General features: G+C 32.5%; 2 protein-coding genes across 5 annotated transcripts in view; one reads left to right on the top strand and one right to left on the bottom strand.

Moving 5' to 3' along the window:
- The window catches only part of Cow (Proteoglycan Cow), a 759,293-nt gene that overhangs the window by 458,572 nt on the left and 275,959 nt on the right, over positions 1–24,762 (bottom strand). The gene's annotated exons all lie outside the window — the stretch shown is intronic.
- Positions 3,148–4,190, top strand: LOC138936424 (uncharacterized). Its single transcript, XM_070301847.1, has 4 exons — positions 3,148–3,352; positions 3,550–3,730; positions 3,762–3,765; positions 3,840–4,190. The coding sequence occupies exons 1-4, from the start codon at positions 3,148–3,150 to the stop codon at positions 4,188–4,190; spliced, it is 741 nt and encodes a 246-aa protein (XP_070157948.1).

Below are 24,762 nucleotides of genomic sequence, written 5' to 3'. Positions count from 1 at the left end.
TACGGTCCGTCTGGCTAGAGCGGTCGGATAGTAGACCGTAATGTAGGAAAGCGGCGAACACTCCGCTCTAGTCGAGTTGGTCGCAATTTGCGTGAGGATGTCGGAGACGGCACAGAAACCGAGAATGCTCGGCGGAAGCTGCGAACACGTCAATCTCACGTTTCGTCGTTCCTACGACTTTAGGATCGGATCTAGTATCGTATCTCGGAGCGTACTGCTCGAGCGGATTCAGGTACCGGTCTGGTGCCGAGATGTAATCCGGCGGCCTTTTTATACCGAGCGTTTAACGGTAACCGCGTCGCTTGTTCAAGTAGAGTAACGACGCGTTGTTTTCGGGATCGGTAATTAACGGTGCGCGCCGCTGCCCCGCGGCGGGAAAACGACGCAACGTTTCGGTATCGGAGCGCTCGGTACTTTTCGGAGGCGATATAAGCCGTATAACGGCTGCCGTTACGGCCCGAACTCCGAATACGGTACGGTATCTCCGTTCCTGTGTTCGGTTATGCAAAGGTATTAAAATAGGGCGCTAAGCGCCTCTGCCACTGCCCGGCTGGTGTTTGCCGGGCGGCAGACTTCCGGCTGGTCGACGTACCGGGTAACAATGAGGGGTGCATTGTTACAAAATAATTTTAAATTTATAATTTTAAATTTGTTTTGTTACTTTTTTTATCAGGAAATTGTTATAGATATGTTACTGTAATAACAATGCTAAGACATAATTATTCGGTAATAATTTGTATTATAACAATATACAGGGTATCCGACAAGTAAGTGACCAAATAAAAGGTGGAGGTAGATTAGGTCAAACTGAGTCGAAAAGTCCTGAGAACCATTTTTTTTTATCACGCTTAATAAAGGAATTATTGTTGAGTAAAGTCTGGCCAATCAGCGCCAACCTTTAGCCGGGCGCACGTCGGTGATCCGCGCGGCGTGAAGTGTGCTCCTCCGCATGCTAACAGGCGCACGGTTCATCGACATGCGCCCGGCTAAAGGTAGGCGCTGATTGACCAGACTTTACTCAATAATAACGTCTTTATTAAGCATTATAAAAAAATGTTTCAGGACTTTTCGACTCAGTTTGACCTAATCTACCTCCACCTTTCGTTTGGTCACTTACTTATCGGACATCCTCTATATACAGGGTATCTCATCTTAAACAATACATTTTGATATCTTTTCTGTAACTCGTCATAGACACAAATTTTTTAGACAAAAGTTGAATGGTTTGGAGAGAGGTACATGATGAAAATATAGAATTAATCTTGAGTGACTTTTTCAAAATCAGATCAAAGTCATCGATGTTTTCTTAAATAAGATCTTCTATTCTTGAATGTAAATTATTGTAGCGACTCAAGACCTTTCCAATGACCTGTAACAATAATACTGTTAGTCCTTGCGCTAGTATATGTAAGGACACACACAGTATAGTGGCGCCATCTATACTGTATGGATCGGAAGGATTATCGATAGCGAACAAAGAGATCCATGATGGCGACTTGTGATCAAAGACGTTAACACGTATTAATTGTAGTGAGAAAAAACCAAAGGAATTCAAACATTAAATAAGCTTCTCTCAGTATAAAAACGTGTATATTTATACGCTGTTCCACCGTGTTCACCTCTCCAAACTTCCACCACCAGAAACGGCCCCAACAAATACTTTCCATTAAAAATTACAAATGTTTTGAGAGAGTGGGTTTCCCATTTTAAATGATGCATTTTGGCATTTTTTTATAAAAATGTTTCAGATAAAAGTTGTTTATGTGTGCAATTAAAGGAAAAAATATAATTTTTACCATTTTTGATAATGAGTACACTTAAAAGTGTTCTGACATTGTTCGACAAATAGCCTTTAATGCACGTTGGACTGCGTGATTGTGTTTATCGAATTTAATAACAATATCAAGATTACTGGCTTTGACAGACACAGAATACATAACTTCCAAAATCGCAATAGCTAGAGATTTGAGAGTGGGGACATCTTTTAATATTAAAAATGTCAGAACAATTTCAAGTTTTCATATTTTTGTTTTGTTCCATCCGGAAGTCCTACGAGCTACTGATAGTGTTGAAATACATTTGTGGCAATATGTGCCACTTTAATAGTGGCAGGCATTTGTAAATTATTGCAGGCATCCATATATTCACATGTTTTTTCCCCCTGTACCCTCACCCTAAAAAGTTCTAATCTAACATAAATTAATTTTTATTTTTAAATAAAAATTAGATTTGGGTTTAGTTAGTTTTTTGGGGGAAGGGATGAAGGGGCGAAGGCCCTTCCCGCCCATGTATTTACTTAAATACTTAAATATACAATTAAAATAAAATTCGAAGAAGTTCAGATTATCATATTTAATACTTGTTTTTTTTATACAATTTAATTGTTAATAATTATTTAATAAACAACGAACGATGCTTAAAACCTCTTGCATATTACTCTTGACAACATATGTCAAAGTCAAGGTCATTGGAGGTGAATCCCTTAATCAAGAGACGCGGTAGCGTCTCACTAAGTATATCTTTCGTCGTCTCTTCGTTTTACTGTAACAGACGCTACTGCGTATCATTTATCGGAGTGAGGACATTTTCTGAAAATTTTAGAAAATGAATTCGAAATATCTTATAAGTCGGACCATTTTTTCGAGAGATAAACATATGAATCGAAAACATTTTTTCGAAACAATTTTTCCAAATATAATAATATTAAAATGACACTAATAGATGCACTTGATGCATAGATCTTGATATTTCAATGTTTATATTATTTCATGTTCATTTCTTATTATTTATGCTTATGAATTCTTATGATGACACAGTCTTGTTCGATTCTTCGAAGTATAAGATTCGTATTTCTTGTATAGTGTATTTCGTTAATAATACAATGCATTTACATGAATTCCTGCATTTAACATATAATTATATTGCACGTCTCGTTCTCGATGATAGTATTGTAGTCATGCTTGTCATGCTCAACATCACAACGTTTAGCTCCTAGTAAATTTGAAAAATTCGCGTCCCCGCCATGTTATCTCTAGGATGAGTCCTCTCCGCTTTCATATTGTTTTGTTGTGCCGAAACATCGATACGTTTTTTTTTTGTTAGTCTTCAAAAAATTCATAAAAATTTCCATTGTATTATCATTTTACAATGCCAGAACATAAGAGAAAACGGTCAAGATCACGGTCTAAAGATGATCATCGACATAAGCATATCCGAGAGAAGAAATTGAATGATATGCAGAAACAGTTGGATAACCTAACAAAGGTCGTTGAAGTGCTGGTTCACGTTCAAAAAGAACAGAAACCAGCAAATCAGTCTACAGAAATCGAGACTGATGATACTGAGATATTTGGTAAGTAAAGCTCCATACGAGCGAAATTTCAGTAGAAAGGTTAAGCCTCAATCATTCCACACGAATATTGAGAGTCAGCGTTCACACGACGCTGACAGGGTATTTTTGTGAATTAGTTCAATAAGAACTGACTTTTCACAATGTACACAATAAGTGTTACCCAATTAACTCTCCTCTTCTGTCTTCATCTACTACAGACGTCGAGGAGAATAAGGAAAATAACCCAAATTCAGAAAAAGACTCAAATACTGAGGTAATCGATAGATGTATCCAGCAGAATCAATCGACGGAGGATATTTATGAGGAGTCAACATTAAAAGATAATGTCTTGAAAGTATTGGGAGTGGACTTAAATGAATCTAAATTCGAAGAGGTTAAGTATCGTCCAATGCTCATAGATCTCCCAGAAGAAGGTATGGATGAAAATATTTTCACAGACTATTCAAGCCATGCTGGTCAGATTCTAACAGATGTCTTCCATCAACAGTCAGTGGCTCGGAAATCGTGTGTCACTCCACAACTCAATAAAAATATTAAACCAACCGTGGATGCGATGATTTCTGATGAGTGGCTTTATAGCAATAATCTCAAGGAAAAAGTCAAAGACGCAGAAGAGATCGAAAAGGCTTGCGCGGAAATTAAGGATAAAGTCCAACAGAAATATTCGTCAAAATCGAATCGGGGAAACTCGAAGTACCCACCTGCGAATTATCGGCAGGTGGGTTATCAACAAAAACGTCGACAATTCAGATTCAAGAGGAGAGTCTCTCAAAATTCGACACAGGGTTCATCCAAGACGAACTCTCAGACGACGAGCCAATCATCATCCAAGAAATAAGCCAGGTAGATAAAACGGCAGGACGTCTACGCTTTTTCGTAGATAGTTGGAGAGAAATCACGTCAGAAAAATATGTGTTAAGCTCAATATTTAGAAAGATATCGAATCCCTTTTATTGAAAAACCCTTTCAAAAAATTTCATCGAAAGAGAAAGTACTTTCTATGGAAGAAATAAGGCAAATTCAAGTAGAAATTGACAAATTATTACGGAAGGGTGCTATTGAGCAGTGTGAATATTGTGAAGGTCAATTTCTTTCTTCCTACTTCCTTGTTCCAAAGCCTGATGGGTCTAACCGGTTTATTTTTAACTTAAAAGAATTAAATAAATTCATTAAACTTCCATATTTCAAATTAGAAGATATCAGATCAGCTCTGGGCCTGATATCTCCAGGAGATTTCATGTGCTCCTTGGATTTAAAAGATGCCTACTTTGTAGTACCTATTTATAAAAAACATAAAAAGTTTCTTAGATTTGAATTTAAGAGAAAACTTTTTCAATTTTCGTGCCTTCCGTTTGGATTATGTACCAGTCCATATATTTTTACTAAAATAATGAAACCCATAGTTAATAAACTGTGATTAGAAGGAATGTTACTAGTATTATATTTAGACGATTTTCTTTTTATTCATAATTCAAAAAAGCTATGTGAAATAAACATCAAAAAAACTATTAATTTTCTGCAAGGTTTAGGATTCATAATAAATTATGAAAAAAGTTTATTAGTTGCTAGTCAGAAATGTAAATATCTGGGTTTCATCATCAATTCAGTGGATTTCACCTTAAACTTAACTGATCAAAAGAAAAATCAGATAATAGAATTTGCAAATGAATTTAAAAAAGGAAATAGCTATAGAATTAGAAAATTTGCAAAATTTCTAGGAATTTTAACGGCAGCTTGTCCAGCAGTAGCTTACGGCTTTATACATTGCAAAAGACTTGAGAGACAAAAATTTTTAGCTTTAAAATTCAATGGTGGTAATTATGAAGGAAAGATCTATATAAAAGAATGTATGATAGAGGATCTTAACTGGTGGAAAACAAATGCAACAATTGGATCGAATCCAATAAGAAACCAAAAGTTCTCTATGGAAATATATTCTGATTCTTCATTATCAGGTTGGGGTTGTTACTGTAATGATATAAGTACATTTGGTTTTTGGAATGAGGAAGAAAAGAAAAGACATATAAATTATCTTGAGTTACTTGCTGCCTTTTTCGCATTGAAATGCTTTGCCTCAAATCTATCACAGAGCGAAGTACTTCTTCGTGTGGACAATACTACAGCTATATCATACGTGAATAGGGCAGAAGGTGTTCAATTTCCATATCTTAGTGAACTTGCCCGGGAAATTTGGAAATGGTGCGAAGAGAGGAAAATTTGGCTGAGAGCATCATACATTAGTTCAGCAGAGAATGTACAAGCAGACAGAGCATCACGCAATACTAACGTGGATACTGAATGGGAACTTTCCCCATTAATTTTCAAACAGATTGAAAAGAGATTTAAGTCTTTTTCAATAGATCTATTTGCAACTAGATTGAATAGAAAGTGTAATAAATTTTACTCTCGTTTCCCTGACCCCGAAGCAGAGTCAGTGAATGCTTTCACTAGATCTTGGAAGAATGAATTCTTCTATGCTTTTCCTTCCTTCGCACTTATCCTTCGTACTTTAAAAAAAATCATTAATGACAAAGCGGTAGGGGTACTTATAGTACCTTTATGGCCTACCCAGCTCTGGTACCCTCTTTTTATTGTACATCGCTTCTTGCTGAACCTATTATCACATTCAATCCAAGTGATTCCTTATTAATATCTCCTTATAGAGACAAGATCCATCCATTAGCCCTCCACTTTTCATTGGTGGCAGGCAAATTATCAGGAGAGCATTCTTGAGGAAAGGAATCAGTGAAGATTCTGTGGATGTGATGATCGATTCCATTACAAAGTCGACTCTTAAACAATACGAGTGTAACTTGAAATGTTGGTGGGATTATGCACATACCAAAAGATTGGATATTTTCAACACAAATACTTCGGACATTATTGAGTTTCTTAATAGCAGATATAAAAAAGGTGCAAAGTATAGTACGTTAAATACTGCTCGAGCGACTATTTCTTTAATTTCAGTATACGATATAAACAATGATAGTTTGATCTCACGGTTCCTAAAAGGTGTGTTTAAACAAAAACCAACTAAGCCCAAGTACAACACAACTTGGGATATTACACCGGTTCTAAATTACATTGAAAAATTTCATCCTCTTAAACAATTGAAATTAAAAGTCGCCGCTGAAAAAGTAGTCACACTCTTAGCGTTAACAACAGCTCAAAGACTACAAACTTTAGCGTTGATAAACATTGAAAATATTTCGATATCCAATTCCGGTATAAGTATAAAGATTACGGAACAGATCAAAACATCTAAGCCAGGGGATTTTCAACCCGAATTAATAATACCTTTTTACAAAGACAAACCAGGCTTATGTGTGGCATCGACAGTATTAGATTACATTGATTTTACAAAAGATTTACGAAGCCAAAATACAAAAAATTTATTAATTGCTACTATGAAACCATTTGGAGCAGTATCCGCACAAACCATTGGTCATTGGATTAAGACACTTCTGGGCAAGGCTAGCATCGATATTAAACAGTTTACAGCATACAGTACTAGACATGTGGCAGTATCCACTGCCCATAAAAGACGAGTGGATATTGACACTATTAGACGAAGTGCTGGATCCCAAACTTTTTTCAAATTTTATAGACCCATTCAAGCACCTAATGACCAGTTTGCTCGTGCAATTTTACATTGAAAATAAGTTCTTTGTTTTATATTTCTGTATAAAATAATTGTTCTTAAAAAAAAAAAAAAAAAATCAGAAAATTATTACGAATTATCACAATCTCTAAAACACTACAATACTATCATCGAGAACGAGACGTGCAATATAATTGTAAGATCAAACGAGCCCACCGAAGGCGGGCGAAGTTTGATCGAAATTATATGAAAAGTCTCGTTCGAAGATGATAGCCTCCCACCCTTAAAATACCCAAAATAAATATATATTACCCCTATCATCTTCAAAATTATATTGTGATAATTCTAAGTTAGTTACAAAAAACAATATGAAAGCGAAGAGGACTCATCCTAGAGATAACATAGCGGGGACGCCAATTTTTCAAATTTACTAGGAGCTAAACGTTGTGATGTTGAGCATGACAAGCATGACTACAATATTATCATCTTCGAACGAGACTTTTCATATAATTTCGATCAAACTTCGCCCGCCTTTGGAGAGCTCGTTTGATATTGCAATTATGATGCTCTAATACAGTATCTCATTGATAAACAAGTTATTCGTGGTAATATTCAATATGCAAAATGTAGAAATATTATAACCTATGCAAATATATTTAAAAACTTTACCAAACATTGCACTAATAAGTATCATAAAATTATATCTGGACGAAAAAAACAACGGATTACATACAACATTAAAATAAACATGTTGAATAACACTTGGTTTGCTAAAGCTCATTTAGATATGATAAAAATTTGTCAGTTTATTGAATATTTTTTAATAATTAAACCAACATGACAATCTTTTATATGTAATGAATTGGAAATATGTGATAAAACTATTGTTGATTGGACAAATTTTTGTAGAGAAGTCTGTAAATTAGAAATTTAAATGAAATATTCTGGTATATATTTATATTTGTTACTTACATATGCATTTTTACATTTTTTCTCATTTAATATTTAGTTATTATTGGACTGGTTAATAAAAGAACAACAGCAACTTGGCGGACCAGGGATTATTGTAGAAATAGATGAAGCCAAAATTGGGAAAAGAAAATTTAACAAAGACCGCATGTTAAAAACATAGTGGATATTTGGCGGCATAGAACGTGTTACAAACAAAGTTGTCATTATACCTGTAGAAAACCGAAGTTTCGAAACTTTATTACCATTACATCATACATTAATTTATAAATATATTGCTCCTGGATTAATTATTTATAGTGACTATTGGCGTGTTTATAATGATCTCAAAAATGAAAATTATACACATCAAAAAGTAAATCATTCTCAAAATTTTGTGGATCCTAATAATCAAGTTCATACACAAAACATAGAGAGATTATGTAGAGAAGTACGTGCTAATTTTCTACGTTTCGGTATTCGAGAATATCATTATCAACATTATATTGCTGAATTTTTATTTAAAAGACTCTATACTTTTGATAAACGTATTGATGTTTTTTTTTTTTTTTTCAAATAATGAGCGAACTATATCCAATAAATAATTAATTTAACATAGTAATATTTTATTTTTGAACATCCTATATACAAACTTGCATGTTTATTTAAGTGTATGTGTGTAATATATAAAGGATTATTTCAGTAAACTAAGTCCAATATCAAATTTTTCATTGTCAAATTACATACAAACCTTGATTTATACAAATCTTTGTTTGTTAATAATTTTTCAGTAAACAACGAGCGACGGCTAAAACCTTTTGAGAGTTACTCAGGATGATGATCCTGACAACATATGTCAAAGTCAAGATCATTGAGGCTGGGTCCCCTTTTGTTAATATTTACCACGTCGGGGTAATTAGCAAGATTCTAAAATTTGTAGGTGATTAGAAATCGAAGTCGATAATCGTGTTTAAGCTTGATTTATATATATTATATATATATATATATAAAAGATAGACTGACTATTTACAGAGAGTTCTTGAAAAAAGATCGGTATCGAACTGAGCTTGTATTTGTCCCCGGCTGTGTATATAGAAGTCCTTTTTGCGTTTGTATACATAGTTAGGTGAGCGATCGAGATGTCAAAACAGTAACACAGCGCGAGCATATGTTCTGTTGACAGCGAGTTAAAGAGCGATTGGCTACACGGATGATTCCATTTAAATGCTAACAGTTCGATGCTTTTTAATGTCCACGGCCACTGAGAAGTGCAATTTTTACATTCCTTTCGAGATTTTCCCGAACAACCAATAAAAAATGGAATATATTCATTGATGTTTATTCGTGCTCGTTTGTGCTCGCTATCTACACTTATTTACTCATACTTGTCTGCAGATATTCTTTTGCACAAGTTCGTGCTTATTTGCTTAGTCTGGATTCGGCTTAAAATAAATTTATATATTTTTTGGTGAATGTATACTTTTACATAGTCTTAACAAGAAAAATAAATAGATTTTGTTTAAATCGCGATTATGTGTTGTATATTTCTATTAAAAATATTGTAAGCAATTTTACAAAATTATTGATGTTAAAAATAAAAATAATGATTAAATAAAGAATTCTAATTATGCATGTTCAAATTTTGTTTAGAAAATATAAAAATTAATACAATCAATAATTATATTCCAAAACTGAAATAAAATATATTCTTTCATTCTTTAGAAAAGATATTCATGTACTTATTTGTTTTAATTATTCATTTTTTCTGTTTTTATACATTTATATTCTTATTTTTATTTTTAAAAACAGAATTTGGCAACAGTATATATTTACCAAAAAATTCTATCTACTTTTCTTGCGATCTCCGATAAAATATATATTTACAATAGAAAAGTAATAATTTTTATCATCGTGATTATATTTCAGATTTAAAATTGAAGCTGAAGAATTTATTAATAACGTATTAAGCAATTATCAAACAAAACTATCAAATTATATAAAGTTAATTTTTAATTATACAGGCTATGATAATATTATACCAATTTCAAAATTAGATGATGCCTATATAAGAATTAGAAAGATTGTAAAAGAAGATTTGGTAAATATGCATATTAGGTTACACCTCACCGATGATTTTGACCTTGACATATGTTGTCAAGGACATGATCCTGAGTAACTTTTCCTCATAATTTAACCGGCGATCTCTTATAGTTTCTGAGATATTTAAAGTTATCATTTCATAATTTTAATGATTTTTCTATTATAAAATAAAGAAAAATAAAGGTTGTGTACATTATATTTACGTAGATCAGACGTGAAAAAAGTGTTTCTTTACATTTCCAGAGACAAAACTCTTTGGGTTTTTTTACTTTCCACGCAAAGCGAGGTTCAACGCAAACCTATACGTCTAGTTTTTTTTATAGTGGAGTCCACTGCGTCCACACATATACTTTCTTCATACAACAATTGTGAGGCGGACTTTGCTTTGCTTTGTAAAGTATATGCGTGCACACAGTGGATTCCGCCCCCCCCCCTACGGGGGGCTTCACTTCCGGAAGATATAACCTAACCCAAACCAAATTTTAGTTTTAAATCAGAAATAGATTTGGGTTATATCTTCGGAAGTGGAGCCCTCTCGTAGGGGGAGGGGAGAAACCCACTGCGTCCACGCATATACTTTCTTATCCATGCAACAATTGTGAAGCGGACTTTGCTGCCTCTCCTATTCTGCACAATTACGCATTTAATAAATAATTATTCCAAGCAATTAACAAATAATAAAAAAAGTTAACATTATTTATTTGTTGCAATTAATTTGTGCGTGAATAGCTTTTCGCTGTGTCAAAAAATCTATTAATTTATTATTATCCTCAATGAGACTCAGAAATTCGTGTAGTTGCATACTAAAAGCTTTCAACGAACTGCGAGAAAGTGAACCTAATTGTTGACAAAATATCAATAATCATGTAGCTATGTTTCAAATAATGTAAACAAAAAAACTTTTTTACTCAGAAGGTTATAAACAGACTAGTATAATACATAAACACGAGTGCTCCTAATATCAGTTTATAATACCGAAAGAAAAGCATTAAAATTGTAAAACTTGAATTTGTTATATTTTCTAAACCAATATCGTCCACTATTTGATTCTTGCGGGGAGTTACTCAGAACAATTTTCTCTACTTATTTAATAATTTACAAAATTATAGAAATCGGGAGTGTCTTTCTGTCTCTACATTATTACCCAAATGTTAATTTTAAATATCTCAGAAACTATAAGAGACCGCCGGTTAAATTATAAGGAAAAGTTACTCAGGATCATGTCCTTGATAACATATGTCAAGGTCAAAGTCATCGGTGAGATGTAACCTAATATGCATATTTACCATACTTATTTTGCAAGCAACAAATTTGAAGCTTGTATATTTCGAGAGCAACAAATTAACAACAAATTCTTATATTATTATTATGTACAACTTTATTGCTATATAGGGGAAAGTAGGGTAAAACCGGGTATTTTTTGCGGATTTGTCTTCCTACAAAAAATCTGAGAGTAAAAAAAATGTTCCCGACCATTAGTAGTTTTAGTGAACCTTAAACCATGAGAAAATAAGGCTAGTTGCTAAAAAAAAAAATTTTTGGTCATCAAGAATAACATGACTTCGCGGAAAAGTCGAAGTACAGTCAGTCAAGTTAGAGCGTGTTCGGCATAACTAGCAATTGGTAAAAAATATCGCCCTAATTCTTTAGTGAGTAGATAGAGAGAGCCTTTGCCCTTGATGCATTGTCAAGAAAGATTCAGTTGACATTGAATTTTTGTCAGAGAAACACGTAAAGCGCCATGAGTGCCGCGTACGCGTTGCGCTACGAGGCTGTGTTCCTCTGTACCCATCCGAAAGTTCCGAAAATGTCTCATGCAGCAGCTGCTAAGTATATGGGGAAGTCGAAATCATTCGTCAGTAAGTGGGTGCAGCGATATAAGGAGACAAAAACTGTCGATGACTTGCTGGAACGTGGCTCGATAGGCAAAGTGTCCCCTAAAGTCGACAAACTGATAATGAACTTGTTTTCGCGGAATCCTGGCTTAACACTGCGTCAAGGAGCAGCAAAATTTAAGCAGAAAGGTTTTGATATATCATACGAAACTATCCGAACCCATCTCCGTGCTCATGATATCAAATGGTGAAGTACAGTGAAGAAACCTTTGTTAAGTGAAAAGCACGTGACGAAGCGACTCGCTTGGGCGAAGGAAAATATCGACCAAGATTGGAGCAATGTAATTTTTACGAACAAAGCTTCTGTTTGGGGATATGTTATCGCCCCACGAGCCTGGTCAACCTCCACCAACAGATTGGTACAGCGGACCGTTAAACACCCAATAAAAGTGCATCTTTGGGGCTGCTTCTCAAAATTGAGTTTCGGAGGTTTGCATTTGTTTACCTACAATCTGAATGCTCCGAAAATGCTCGAGATTTACAAGAAATCTTTGTTACCGACTGCCCAATGTTGGTTCATCAATAAAAACGAGAACTGGATACTGCAGGAGGACAACGATCCCCAACACCGCAGCAAGCTCTGCTTCGAGTGGAAAGAGCAGTCTGGCATCGTTACACTTGATTGGCCGTTGCAATTGCCCGATGCAAATCCAATTAAGAATGTGTGGGCATACATCAAGCACAAGCTTCGTGGAAGGAAAGTATACACTTTGAAGCAGTTAACTAGATAAATTCGTCGCATTTGGAGGTCCTTGCGGCATGAATACGCCGTTAACTTGGTCGAAAGCATGCCTCGGAGATGCCAGGCAATTATCGACGCCGGTGGTGACTGGACACATTATTAATACAATTACATCTTTGTTCTGATCGAGTACAATGCACCCACGTATTTGAAAATTTTATTCAATAAATTTTAACACGCTCTTACTTGACTGACTTACCCGGTTTTGTCCTACTGGTAAGATCAAACGAGGTACCCATTTGAAAATATGCAAAACATCGTGTAATTACAAAATCTACAATAGATTTATTTTAATCAAAATACAATATAAAGATGTATTCTATTGACAAAAATCACAAATAAAGATATCCTTTTATTCCACATTGCTGCAAGACTTCCTTATTTAATTTTTTAGCTTTAGGAGTCTCAAAAAGCTTTTTTTGATAGTTTCTTTTTCTGAGCGTTAGTTTTCGTCTTCAATTGTCTTTTATAGGAACACAAAGTCAAGATAACAGTTCTTCCTCTTTTCATTATATGAGATGTATAAGTATCCGGTTCTGCCCCAACACAAGGAAAGTAACAAATACAGCGGTTGTACATTCCGCCGATCAAAATTAATATGATATACTCTTTAATATGTACAGAATGCAATGCTGCACTTACCGAAACAGATGCTCTATATAGAAAAAGTGCACGACGACTCGATTTTTGCCTCAATATTAATCCTTTTTAGATTAACAACTTGAATTTCTATTAAGGGGATCCAAAATTACCGACAAAACGCGAAAGTCGTTTCAAGTGAAAATCTTTTTTTTGGCTACACAGATTGATAAATCCTTTTCCACAGTTAAAGTATTGATAATAACAAAGGCGGGGAGCTATATTTCATATAACAAATCAAAGAAAAGTTAAACAATTACAGTTTTGTTATCGACTTCTTGCGTCAAGTCGTAACAATATTTATTTAATATAAAAGTTCTGCAGTTTGTTCGTGCACAAGATATAGCTCCCCGCCTCGGAATAAACATAAAGGAATATTAATGAACTGTTAGAAATAAGTTTATTAGTCTAGTAAAAAAGATTTTCACTCGAAATGCTTTCATGCATATGTGTGCGTGCGAGATTGAGGCTCAAGAGTAAAACAGAGCAGTAGATTAGTTGCGTGATGTCGCGATAGACGGAGCTGCAATCTTACATGACAAGGACAGACATAATCGTACTGCCTTTGTCTCTTTCATGCGTGTAGAGTAATATACATGTACGCACTAACATTATTGCAGTATCTTTTTTCTCTCGATCATACGCTCTGTCTCTTTCTAATCGCTCGCTCGCTATGTATTACGTATCGCTTAGCTTCATGCTCCTCGCATATTCACTTATGCGCCGCTGCACACTTCACAGCGCGCGGCTCACTGACGTACGCCCGGCTAAAGGTCGGCGCTGATTGGCCAGACTTTACTCAATAATAACTCTTTTATTAACTGTTATAGAAAAAAAAGGTAAAGGACTTTTCTTCTCGATTTCATCTGCTCTACCTGCGAACGATCGGTGATGCGGTTGACGCCGGACATCCTGTATATATATGTCATGTTACTATAGAAAATCAAATGTCATCGACAGTATATCAGTATAATCGATATGATTGAGGACTAATGAGTAATATATAAACTTCTTCACTATAAATGTGAATGTTTATATATTCTTATGACATAAATATGCATGTAGTAAAAATTACATTTATATAAATATTAATATAAATATTTATAAATGCAAACACATAAATTCTCTGTCCGCAAAACATTGCAACAAAATTTTATGATTGTTACAATATTTTGGATATTTATAATATAGAAAGAGCTCCTTTTCATCGCCTATTTTCGTGAGAATGCAACCAAAATATTTTATTTATTATTTTCATATCTGCGATTATAATTTGCAAACGAGATTGAGGCATCTTTTTCTGGCCAATATTGTTACGAGTATCAGGATAGATTTTTTTTAATCATAATTTCTTATCATTTTAAGAAAGGCAGCAGTTTATTGCATGCTATAATATTACAAAAACGTTTCCTCATACTCTTTACATCCTTGGAGTATTTTTTCTCATAAGAATTGCCTCTTAATAACGAAGATGTATAAATTTTCTTTCTTTAGCTACCAATTTATATATACATAGCCTGATAGACTATTATATACGTGAAATTTGGTACCATTAAAAAAAGAAAAAATACATCGCCAGAAATAACAATAATAATTCCTTCCAATAATTTGTAAGCTTTTATTACTACAATATATATGAAGGAATACTAGATATTGAACACTTAGTCTTTCAAAAACGGAAGCTTCTTTAAATTTTTTCGGGTATAACTGTTTTTTTAATAACCAGAATATTCATACACAAACCACATATAATATGAAATATTTTTTAAACCAACCAGCACACAAATAAAAATCGCCTCTGGAATAAAATATTTTTTAAACCGACCAGCACACACATAAAAATCGCCTCTGGGACAAAATGTTATTTTTTTAATAACCAGAGCATACATTCAAGACTTTTTGGTGGGAAATATTTCTTTCGACAACCAGTTCATGATTTGATCGCTTCTGGGATACATTCTTCAACCAAAGCGTACATGCAAAACGTTTTTGATGAGAAATATTTCTTTCGAGAACCAGTTCACGAATTGATCGCTTCTGGGATACATTCTTCAACCAAAGCGTACATGCAAAACGGTTTTGTTGAGAAATATTTCTTTCGACAACCAGTTCACAAATTGATCGCTTCTAGGAAATATTCTTCAACCAAAGCGCACATGCAAGATGCATTTGGTGGGAAATATTTCTTTCGACAACCAGTTCACGAATTGATCGCTTCTGGGATACATCTTCAACCAAAGCGTACATGCAAAACGGTTTTGTTGGGAAATATTTCATTCGACAACCAGTTCACTAATTGATCGTTTCTGGGATATATTCTTCAACCAAAGCGCACATACAAAACGCATTTGGTGGGAATTATTTCTTTCAATAACCAGCTCACGAATTGATCGCCTCTGGCTAACTAACTACTGTAACACAACTACTATTGCAAAATAAATATAATCAATTTTCAGTGAAATATACAAATAAACAAAAGATTAATGATATTTTAACAAATTTAAAGTTACTATTACATATACACAAACATATGGTATACACACATGTAGATAATATATAACACACATATAGTATGCTGGGATGAGAAAGAAATGGACAGAAAAGAATGAGCAAAGAGAGAAAGAAGATATGAGTGTAAAGCAAGTGTCTGTACAAGTGCCAAAATAAGAAAAAAAAGGAAATAGTTCTATCTTTCTCCGTAGCTTTATGCTCACTAATGTTTAGTGACTGATGTGAATTATCAATCGATATATCGTTTTACAGCCATTCCCTCGCTTATTCATTCCTATTCTCTCCCCCCCCCCTCTCTCTCTCTTCGTCTTTCTTTTTTTGTCCATATATTGTATATCCATTTATTTATAACAAAAATACTGCATGAGTTTAAATATTATGTGCATCATATATAATGTGTATGTTTATGTGAATATAGTCATTCTAAATTCCATTTGAAGATCAATTTTATATTACAATTTTTTATACAAAAGTCTTTATGTTGTTTTCTATTTAGGAATTGCTTTAAAGATATAATTTAAAAAAAAAAAGAAATTTGGAATATTATATTTTTATATAATATTACATTATCATATTTATATTTTTGTGTAGATTGCACGGAAATAAAATTAACTAATATCTAGCAACACATATTAGTATATAGTATACATTAAAACAATTCCTTCTAAAATTATAATATATAAATATGCTAACTTTTTGACCCTTATTCTTTTTAAAGAAAGTCTGCGGGTAAGCGTCTCACGAAAATTATATTTTTGTCCCATTATGTGAACACACTATTAAAACCACACTACAAAAACATAACACTCGTTTTTCAAATTCAACGCGTTATAACAGTTGAGCGTACTTTTGCGGTAATCTCTTGTTACGCGTATGTACACAACATCCGCGACTTAGTATCTGCCGCGCACTGATATGATCGCGTGTGCCTGCCTGCATGTGTGTGTGTATGGTACAGTCGACTTATTCTCCGAATCATACATATAAAAACAAATGCGCTTCTTTATAAACGAATATTCTCTAACCAAATAAAAAAATTATTTTCATATTGATTAAAATTAATTCGATACATAAAACCATTATTCACAAATATTTCACGACAAAAATTAAATTTCTAAATTTTTGCTTTAGAAAAAGTTTATTTTCCATAAATATAGGCAAGCTTATATAAATGTACAAATGTTTGGTAACATTTAAGAAAATAAAATATATCAAATTTTTTTTTGTCATTTATAAATTACTAAATATAACTATAAATAATAATAAATTGTCATAAAGATTATATATGTATATACTGAGTGGCCCATTTTAAACCATCCAGTCGAATATCTCAAAAACCAAGCCCGGAAGAGAAAAATGTTTCAGACAAAAGTTGTTTGGTTTCGAGGGGGCCATAAGATGGTACCATTGGTTTGACCTTGAAGAGTCATTTGAAGGTCACGTAAAGGTCACCTTAATTTTTTTAAATGGCACCCCCTATTTTTCATTACATATTTTATTACATATTCTTGTGATTTTTTATTACATATTCTTGCTGACCTTGAGAGCTTTCCAAAACACTATAATAAAGTATTTTTTTATTAAGTACTTTTTGAGTTACTTTATATTTTAATCTGACATATTTTGATATAAAAAATTAAATATCTCGTAAAATATTTAGTTTTTGATAATCTTACCGTAATACTTCTATGTACAGAATAATGAGACAAATCAATTAGTATATGGGCCATCCAGTATATACTTATATTATATTGTATATATCATGCTCGTCGCACATTTGTTTACACGTTCATTCATGCTTCTCTCTCTCTTTGCTCGTTCTTTATTGTATTTCTTCTTTCTCTTATTTATTCGATTTTCATTCTTTTTATTCTCATCTTTCTATATAATAATAATTATTAATTTAATCATTAATTTATTCATTTTTATTTTATAGAGTTTAAATGAGATATTGTGTATCTTATAAATAGAAAAAGTATTTAATTATGTGTATTTTTGTATGTACATGTGTTGTATTTAATTACAGTTAAATAGAAAAAGAAAATAACTTATTGTTGTGTATCTCATTTATGCTTTATAAAATAAAAATAAATAAATAAATTTATTTATTTTCTGTAGGGAGACGAGAATAGAAAGAATAAAAGTTGAGCAAATAAAAGAATATAATAATGGGAATAAAAGATTACAATAATGAACGAGCAGAAAGAGAGAGAGAGAGAGAGAGAGAGAGAGAGAGAGAGGCGCGAGTGAACGCGTAAGTGAATATGCAAGGAGTATGAAGCAAAGCGATACGTAGTACATAGCGAGCGAGCGATTAGAAAGAGATAGAGCGTATGATCGAGAGAGAAAAAATACTGCAATAATGTTAGTGCGTACACGTATATTACTCTTACACGCATGAAAGAGATAAAGATAGTACGATTATGTCTGTCCTTGTCATGTAAGATTGCATCTCCGTCTATCGACATCACGCAACTAATCTACTGCTCTGTTTTATTCTTAAGCCTCGATTTCGCACACACATATATGCACGAAAGTGTTGCAGCGTATTAAAATCTTTTTTATAAAACTTTTAAACTCACTTCACTTATACTCTTTGATGAAATGCCGAGTGCGGGGTTTACTAATTTAGCACGTACGGATTACAAATTTGTTATATTAATTAAATGTTGACGGCAGAAGCCGATAACAAAACTATAATTTTCTCATTTTTTTCATATGAAATCGTAAACTCCGCACTCCGTTATTCTGTATACTTTAATTATGAAAAAGGATTTGTTGATATCTATAATCAACAAAAAGATTTTGCATTTTAACTAATATTTGCATTCTGTCGGTAATCCGGCATCCTCTTAACTTAAAATTTTAAACTCTACATATATTTATTAAAATAATTTTAGGGGCCTATTCTGTAACCTTTAACGATGTCGTTAGATATCATTGCGCAACTGTTTTCCGATATGTTTTAGCTGCACAATGACACGTAACTACATCATTAAAAGTTATAGAATAGAGCCCTTAAACTGCATACACACATCTGCTTATTGCAAAATTTATTTATATATAATATTTCTTTATATATTTAATATTGTAAACAATATAATTTATTAATAACATATTAAAAATAATAAAGAAAAATGTGGATTATTTCTTATTTTTAATAAAGAAGGTAAATATATGCCAATGAAGGGAGGCAGTCCCGATGCCATTGACCTTGACATATGTTGTCAAAGTCATGATCCTGAACAACATTTAAAAGGTTTTAGCTCATTTTTTATTAAAAAGTTATTAATAACAAAAAGTTTGAAAAATATAACAGTTATTTTGATTATTGGAAGACATAAACGATTAATATGTATGTGGAAATAGTACATATATGAAAGGAAAGTCATTTAAAGCAGTAAATCGTTGATATATTAAATAGTCTTTTTGTTAAACCAACGAATAGTTGGTATAGAAATGTATACAATTTTATGTTAGAAAGTATAAATAGCTTATATTTAAACTTATTGCATCCACGCATACACTTTTCCACCCATACAAGAATTGTAGAGTGGGTCTTGCTTCACGTTGTAAAATATATGCATGGATGCAGTGGGTTTTACCCCGACGAGGTGGCTCCACTACCAAAAAACTAAACACATAGGTTTGAGTTGAGTGAACTTCGCTTTGCGTGGAAAGTTGTAAACCCATGTGGAACCTCGCTTCGCATTAAAAAGCGTATGCGTGAAGGCAGTGCATTCCGCCTCCCTACGCGAGCTTTCACTTCCGGAAGATATAACCTAACCCAAATCTATTTCTGATTTAAAACTAGAATTTGGTTTGAATTAGATTATATCTTCCGGAAGTGGTGGCCCCCTAAGGGGGGCGGAACACACTGCCTCCACACATACGCTTTTTATGTGAAGTGAGGTTCCACACGGGTTTACAATTTTCCATGCAAAGCGAGATTCAACTCAAACCTATGTGTTTAGTTTTTTAGTAGTGGAGTTTCCCCGTAGGAGGGGCGGAACACACTGCCTCCACGCATACACTTTTGAATGCGAAGTGAGATTCCACATGGGTTTATAACTTTCCATGCAAAGCAAGGTTCCACATGGGTTTACAATTTACGCACGAAACGAGATTCAACTCAAATCTGTATTATGTCTTATATAAATTTTTTTTCATTTCCTGAAATTGGGATTCCTTTCAATACTCAAAATAACTGCTACATTTTTCAAACTTTTTTTGTTAATAATTTTTTAATAAAAAACGAGCGACGGCTAAAACCTTTCGAATGTTGTTCAAGGTCATGATCTTGACAATATATATCAAGGTCAAGATCATCGGGACTGCCTTCCTTCATCGGCATATTAACCATAAGGAAGATATACATATATACATACATATATATATATATATATATATATATATATATATATATACATATATATACATATACAGGATGACCGATAATTTTTGACACATCCAAAGTACGAAGATAGATTGGGTCAAACTGAAAAGAAAAGACACGCTGTATAAAGATTGTGCCAACGCTGGTAACCGAATAGAGCACAATAAACTGAATAGAGAAGTCCAGTAACATTTTTTTCTATAATGTTTAATAAAGAAATTATTATTGAATGAAGTCTGCCAATCAGCTCCGATCTTTAGTCGCGCGCCTGGTAGTGTATGCTCCGTCGCTACGGCGGCGCACACTACCAGGCGGGTGGCTCACCGATGTGCGTCCGACTAAAAGTCCGCGCTGATTGACCAGATTTTACTCAGTAATATCTCCTTTATTAAGAAAAAAATGTTACAAGACTTTCAGTTTACTGCGCTCTATCCGCTCACGAGCGTTGACACAATCTTTATCGGATATCCTGTATATACATATACAGGGTGTCCTAGACCACGCGTACACCCCTTTTCTTTCAAAAACTAAGCATTTTAGAGAAAAACGTTTTGAACAAAAATTGTATAGTTTTGAGGGAAACATGAGATGGTGTCATTGGTTTGATCTTGTTTGGCATCGTTAAGGTCAAGTCAAGGACACGTTTAATTTCTTAAATGGAACCCCCTATTTTTTATTGCATATTCTTATAGCTTATGTCGAGAGCTTTCCAAAACACTAAATAAAGTATTTTTTCATTAAGTACTTTTTGATTTATTTTATATTTTAATCTGACATATTTTGATATAAAAAATAAAATATTTCGTAAAATATTTAGTTTTTAATAATCTTATCGTAATACTTTTATGTACAGAATAATGAGACAAATCAATTAGTGCTAAAAAACAAATAATTGTTTAAAAAAATACATTGTAAATAAATTTTCTTAAACACAATTATTTTTTTAAGCTAATTGATTTGTCTCGTTATTATGTACATGAAAGTATTACGGTAAGATTATCGAAAACTGAAAATTATACGAAATATTTTATTTTTTATATCAAAATATGTCAGATCAAAATATAAAATAACTCAAACAGTACTTTATGAAAAAATACTTTATTATAGTGTTTTGGAAAGCTCTTCACATAAGCTATAAGAATATGCAATAAAAAATAGGGAGTTCCATTTAAAAAATTAGGGGTGTCCTTGACTCCTTAACGATGCCATCCAAGGTTAAACCAATGACACTATCTTATGTTCCCCTCAAAACCATACAATTTTTGTTCAAAACGTTTTTCTATAAAATGCTTAGTTTTTGTAAGAAAAGGGGTGTACGGGTGGTCTAGGACACCCTGTATATACGCATATATTTGTTATGGTCTATCTCTTTTAGTTAAAAATATAAAAGGAAATGGCCACTTTTGGTAGGACACACTGTATATGTACACACTGCAGCTCAAAAGTATTCATCTAAAACAATCGTTCTATAAATATTACAAAACAACTAAAATAGTAATAATCATGTAGTAATCGTATGAGAAGTATTTATTTATGTTTACATATCTAATTATCAAAAAAGTGCATGCACAGTAATGTTTAAAACTAAATTTTTCCTTCATCTATGGTATGTGTCCGCCTTTGTTTTTGATTAGAGGGTTACAAAGCGAAAATGAAAAGCGAAATGTTAACAGATAACTGAAGAATATTACGAATGCTTATTATGATATGGCACAGAGCGAATAAACAATGGAAGTTCGGGCGAATTTTGTCTCTAGGCGAATTCCAAGGAATGAGCTGCTGATTTTATGATGTATTCTATTTATATGTCAGTGATAATCAAAATATTATTTCAAAATACTGCCTTATATAACGACGACACATATATACATAAAGAAAATATAGGTAAAGTGCCAGCTAAGGCTTTTATATAAAATTTATCCACGAAACTGATTGAGGGCAAATATTTTTAAGCGGTAGTATATATATATTCAGTAGGAAAGAAACATTAAATACTTAGCAATATCTCTTGATATCTTCTAATATAATGTTTTATAAATATCTTAAACATATTTGATATTATATTATAATATGGTACTTTTTAGTATCATAATAATGTTTTCAAAACATTATTTCAAATATTTTTTTAATGTTATTTTAATATATTTATTTGTAGTAAGTTCAACAAAGCTGCAATAATTTCATAATTTGTTATAAATATTATTTTTAGAATAACAGTTATAGCAATTAAAATTTTGTGTTATTGTTTCTTTTTGTATTATTCTAAAGTTATAAATTATAAGAAAGAAATACATTACAAAATTAATTATTATTTCAAATAATATATCATTTGCTTATCGTTATATGCTTACAGTTATTACACTATTCATTATTTATACTCGTATTCCAGTTTTTGTCATGAACGTTTACACAGCTTGTAAAATGCAATTAATAACATTTTAACAACTATTTCTATCAGTTAAATTTCTGATACGACTTCCATACAGGGGAATTTAGATACTGAACTGATTTTTGGAAAATCGGACAGATAAATATCCGATCTTTACTTATTCGAACCGAAATTGTCCGAAGTGAAGTCAAATTTTTTTATATGTCATGGCTGTAAAAGGCCGTAAAGACTTGATTAAAAAGTTTCAGTATGTGTAACAAGCAATCTAGCTTTATCTAACTTTTTCTAAACTTTATTTACATAGTTTAAAGCAGCATGATGAATTTGATAAATAAACCAAGAATATTATTTAAAGGAAACAATAAAATTCTTTGAAAGAATAATATAATCGTTTAATAGACGAGTGTTTATACGACCAAACTAGCAATTTATTGTTTGATTGTTATATCACAACGTTTCGACCACATGGTTTTGGTCCTTATCAAGTGAACTAAAATTACGATATTATAAATAATGATAATCATGTTACGGAAATGAAATAAACGAAATTATGTACCTGCATTATAGTTAAAAAGTTGAAAGAGAAAAATTGTTGTGTCATAATGACACTGTATCAATCTCTCTCTTTGAGATACTGAGAAAGACTAAATGATCTTTATTAATCTATTGTATATGTTATTTAAATTCTCTGTGTCCTTTTGAGAGTTAATATTGTTGTCATATTTTTTAATAAAGAACATGTCAGCTATTTCTCTCTTTCTTACATGTTTTTCGATATGCAAAATATCAGACGGTGACCAATCGAAGTCAAATCTGATCAAATTCTAATTTGTAATGCAATATAGGAGGGTTTGTCTACACTATTTTCCTCGGTACTCGGAATAATTTTATAATTATCAGGTGTTTCAAAAACTTAAGTCTCTTATAACGGTTATATAACAGTTTATAATGTGTTTCGGAAAACAATCATTGAGTAAAATCCGTTTCACGACATCAATATTTTTACCATGAAAATGATTATCAGATAATAAAATAGCATGGTCAACGAGATTAAAAATGGTGTTCATTTTATATTTAAAAGAATGGTTAGAATTAAAATTAATATATCTATTGGAACAAGTAGGTTTTCTATATCAATTAGTTAAAATTTTTCCATTAGAACGGATAACAGTGGTGTCCAAAAAGTTAATATATGAATTAGACTCTATTTCATGCATGAATTTTAAGCGTTGGTAATAACTATTGAAAATCAACTTAATCTCGTCAACTTTTGCACGTGGAACGATGGCAAAGATATCATCCACGTATCTATAATAAACAGGAACAATAAAACTCAACAAACTCAAACAATGTGTCTCCAAGTCATCCATCGCAATATCTGCTAAAATAGGTGATAAAGGAGATCCCATAGGACTACCAAAGATCTGTTCATAAAACTGTTCGTTAAAAGAAAAACTAATCGAATCTAGAACAATTTTCACTATATATAAAAACTGAAGCAAGTGAAATTTCGTATTCGAAACGATGTCATTCCAACGTTTTTCGACAGCACGCAAAACTAATTCTTTAAGAATATTAATAAATAATGCAGTAACATCAAGTGGGATCATTTATTTCGTCATCATTAATAAGTTTATCTTTCAGCAGTAAATGACCAGCCGTTTTTGATATGAGATTTAGGTTGCACGCAAGTAATGTTTCCGTAATTAGCAAACACAAATTAGAATTTGATCAGATTTGACTTCGATTGGTCACCGTCTGATATTTTGCATATCGAAAAACATGTAAGAAAGAGAGAAATAGCTGACATGTTCTTTATTAAAAAATATGACAACAATATTAACTCTCAAAAGGACACAGAGAATTTAAATAACATATACAATAGATTAATAAAGATCATTTAGTCTTTCTCAGTATCTCAAAGAGAGAGATTGATACAGTGTCATTATGACACAAACAATTTTTCTCTTTCACTTTTTAACTATAATGCAGGTACATAATTTCGTTTATTTCATTTCCGTAACATGATTATCATTATTTATAATATCGTAATTTTAGTTCACTTGATAAGGACCAAAAACCATGTGGTCGAAACGTTGTGATATAACAATCAAACAATAAATTGCTAGTTTGGTCGTATAAACACTCGTCTATTAAACGATTAGTACTCTGCGTTGATACCACTGCTT

Source organism: Polyergus mexicanus, unplaced genomic scaffold (assembly GCF_030449975.1).
Source record: "Polyergus mexicanus isolate NDT 795.1 unplaced genomic scaffold, iyPolMexi1.0 SCAF_9, whole genome shotgun sequence".
Taxonomy (NCBI): domain Eukaryota; kingdom Metazoa; phylum Arthropoda; class Insecta; order Hymenoptera; family Formicidae; genus Polyergus; species Polyergus mexicanus.
Note: the sequence above shows the minus strand (reverse complement) of the source record. Positions and strands in the feature narration are given on the sequence as shown.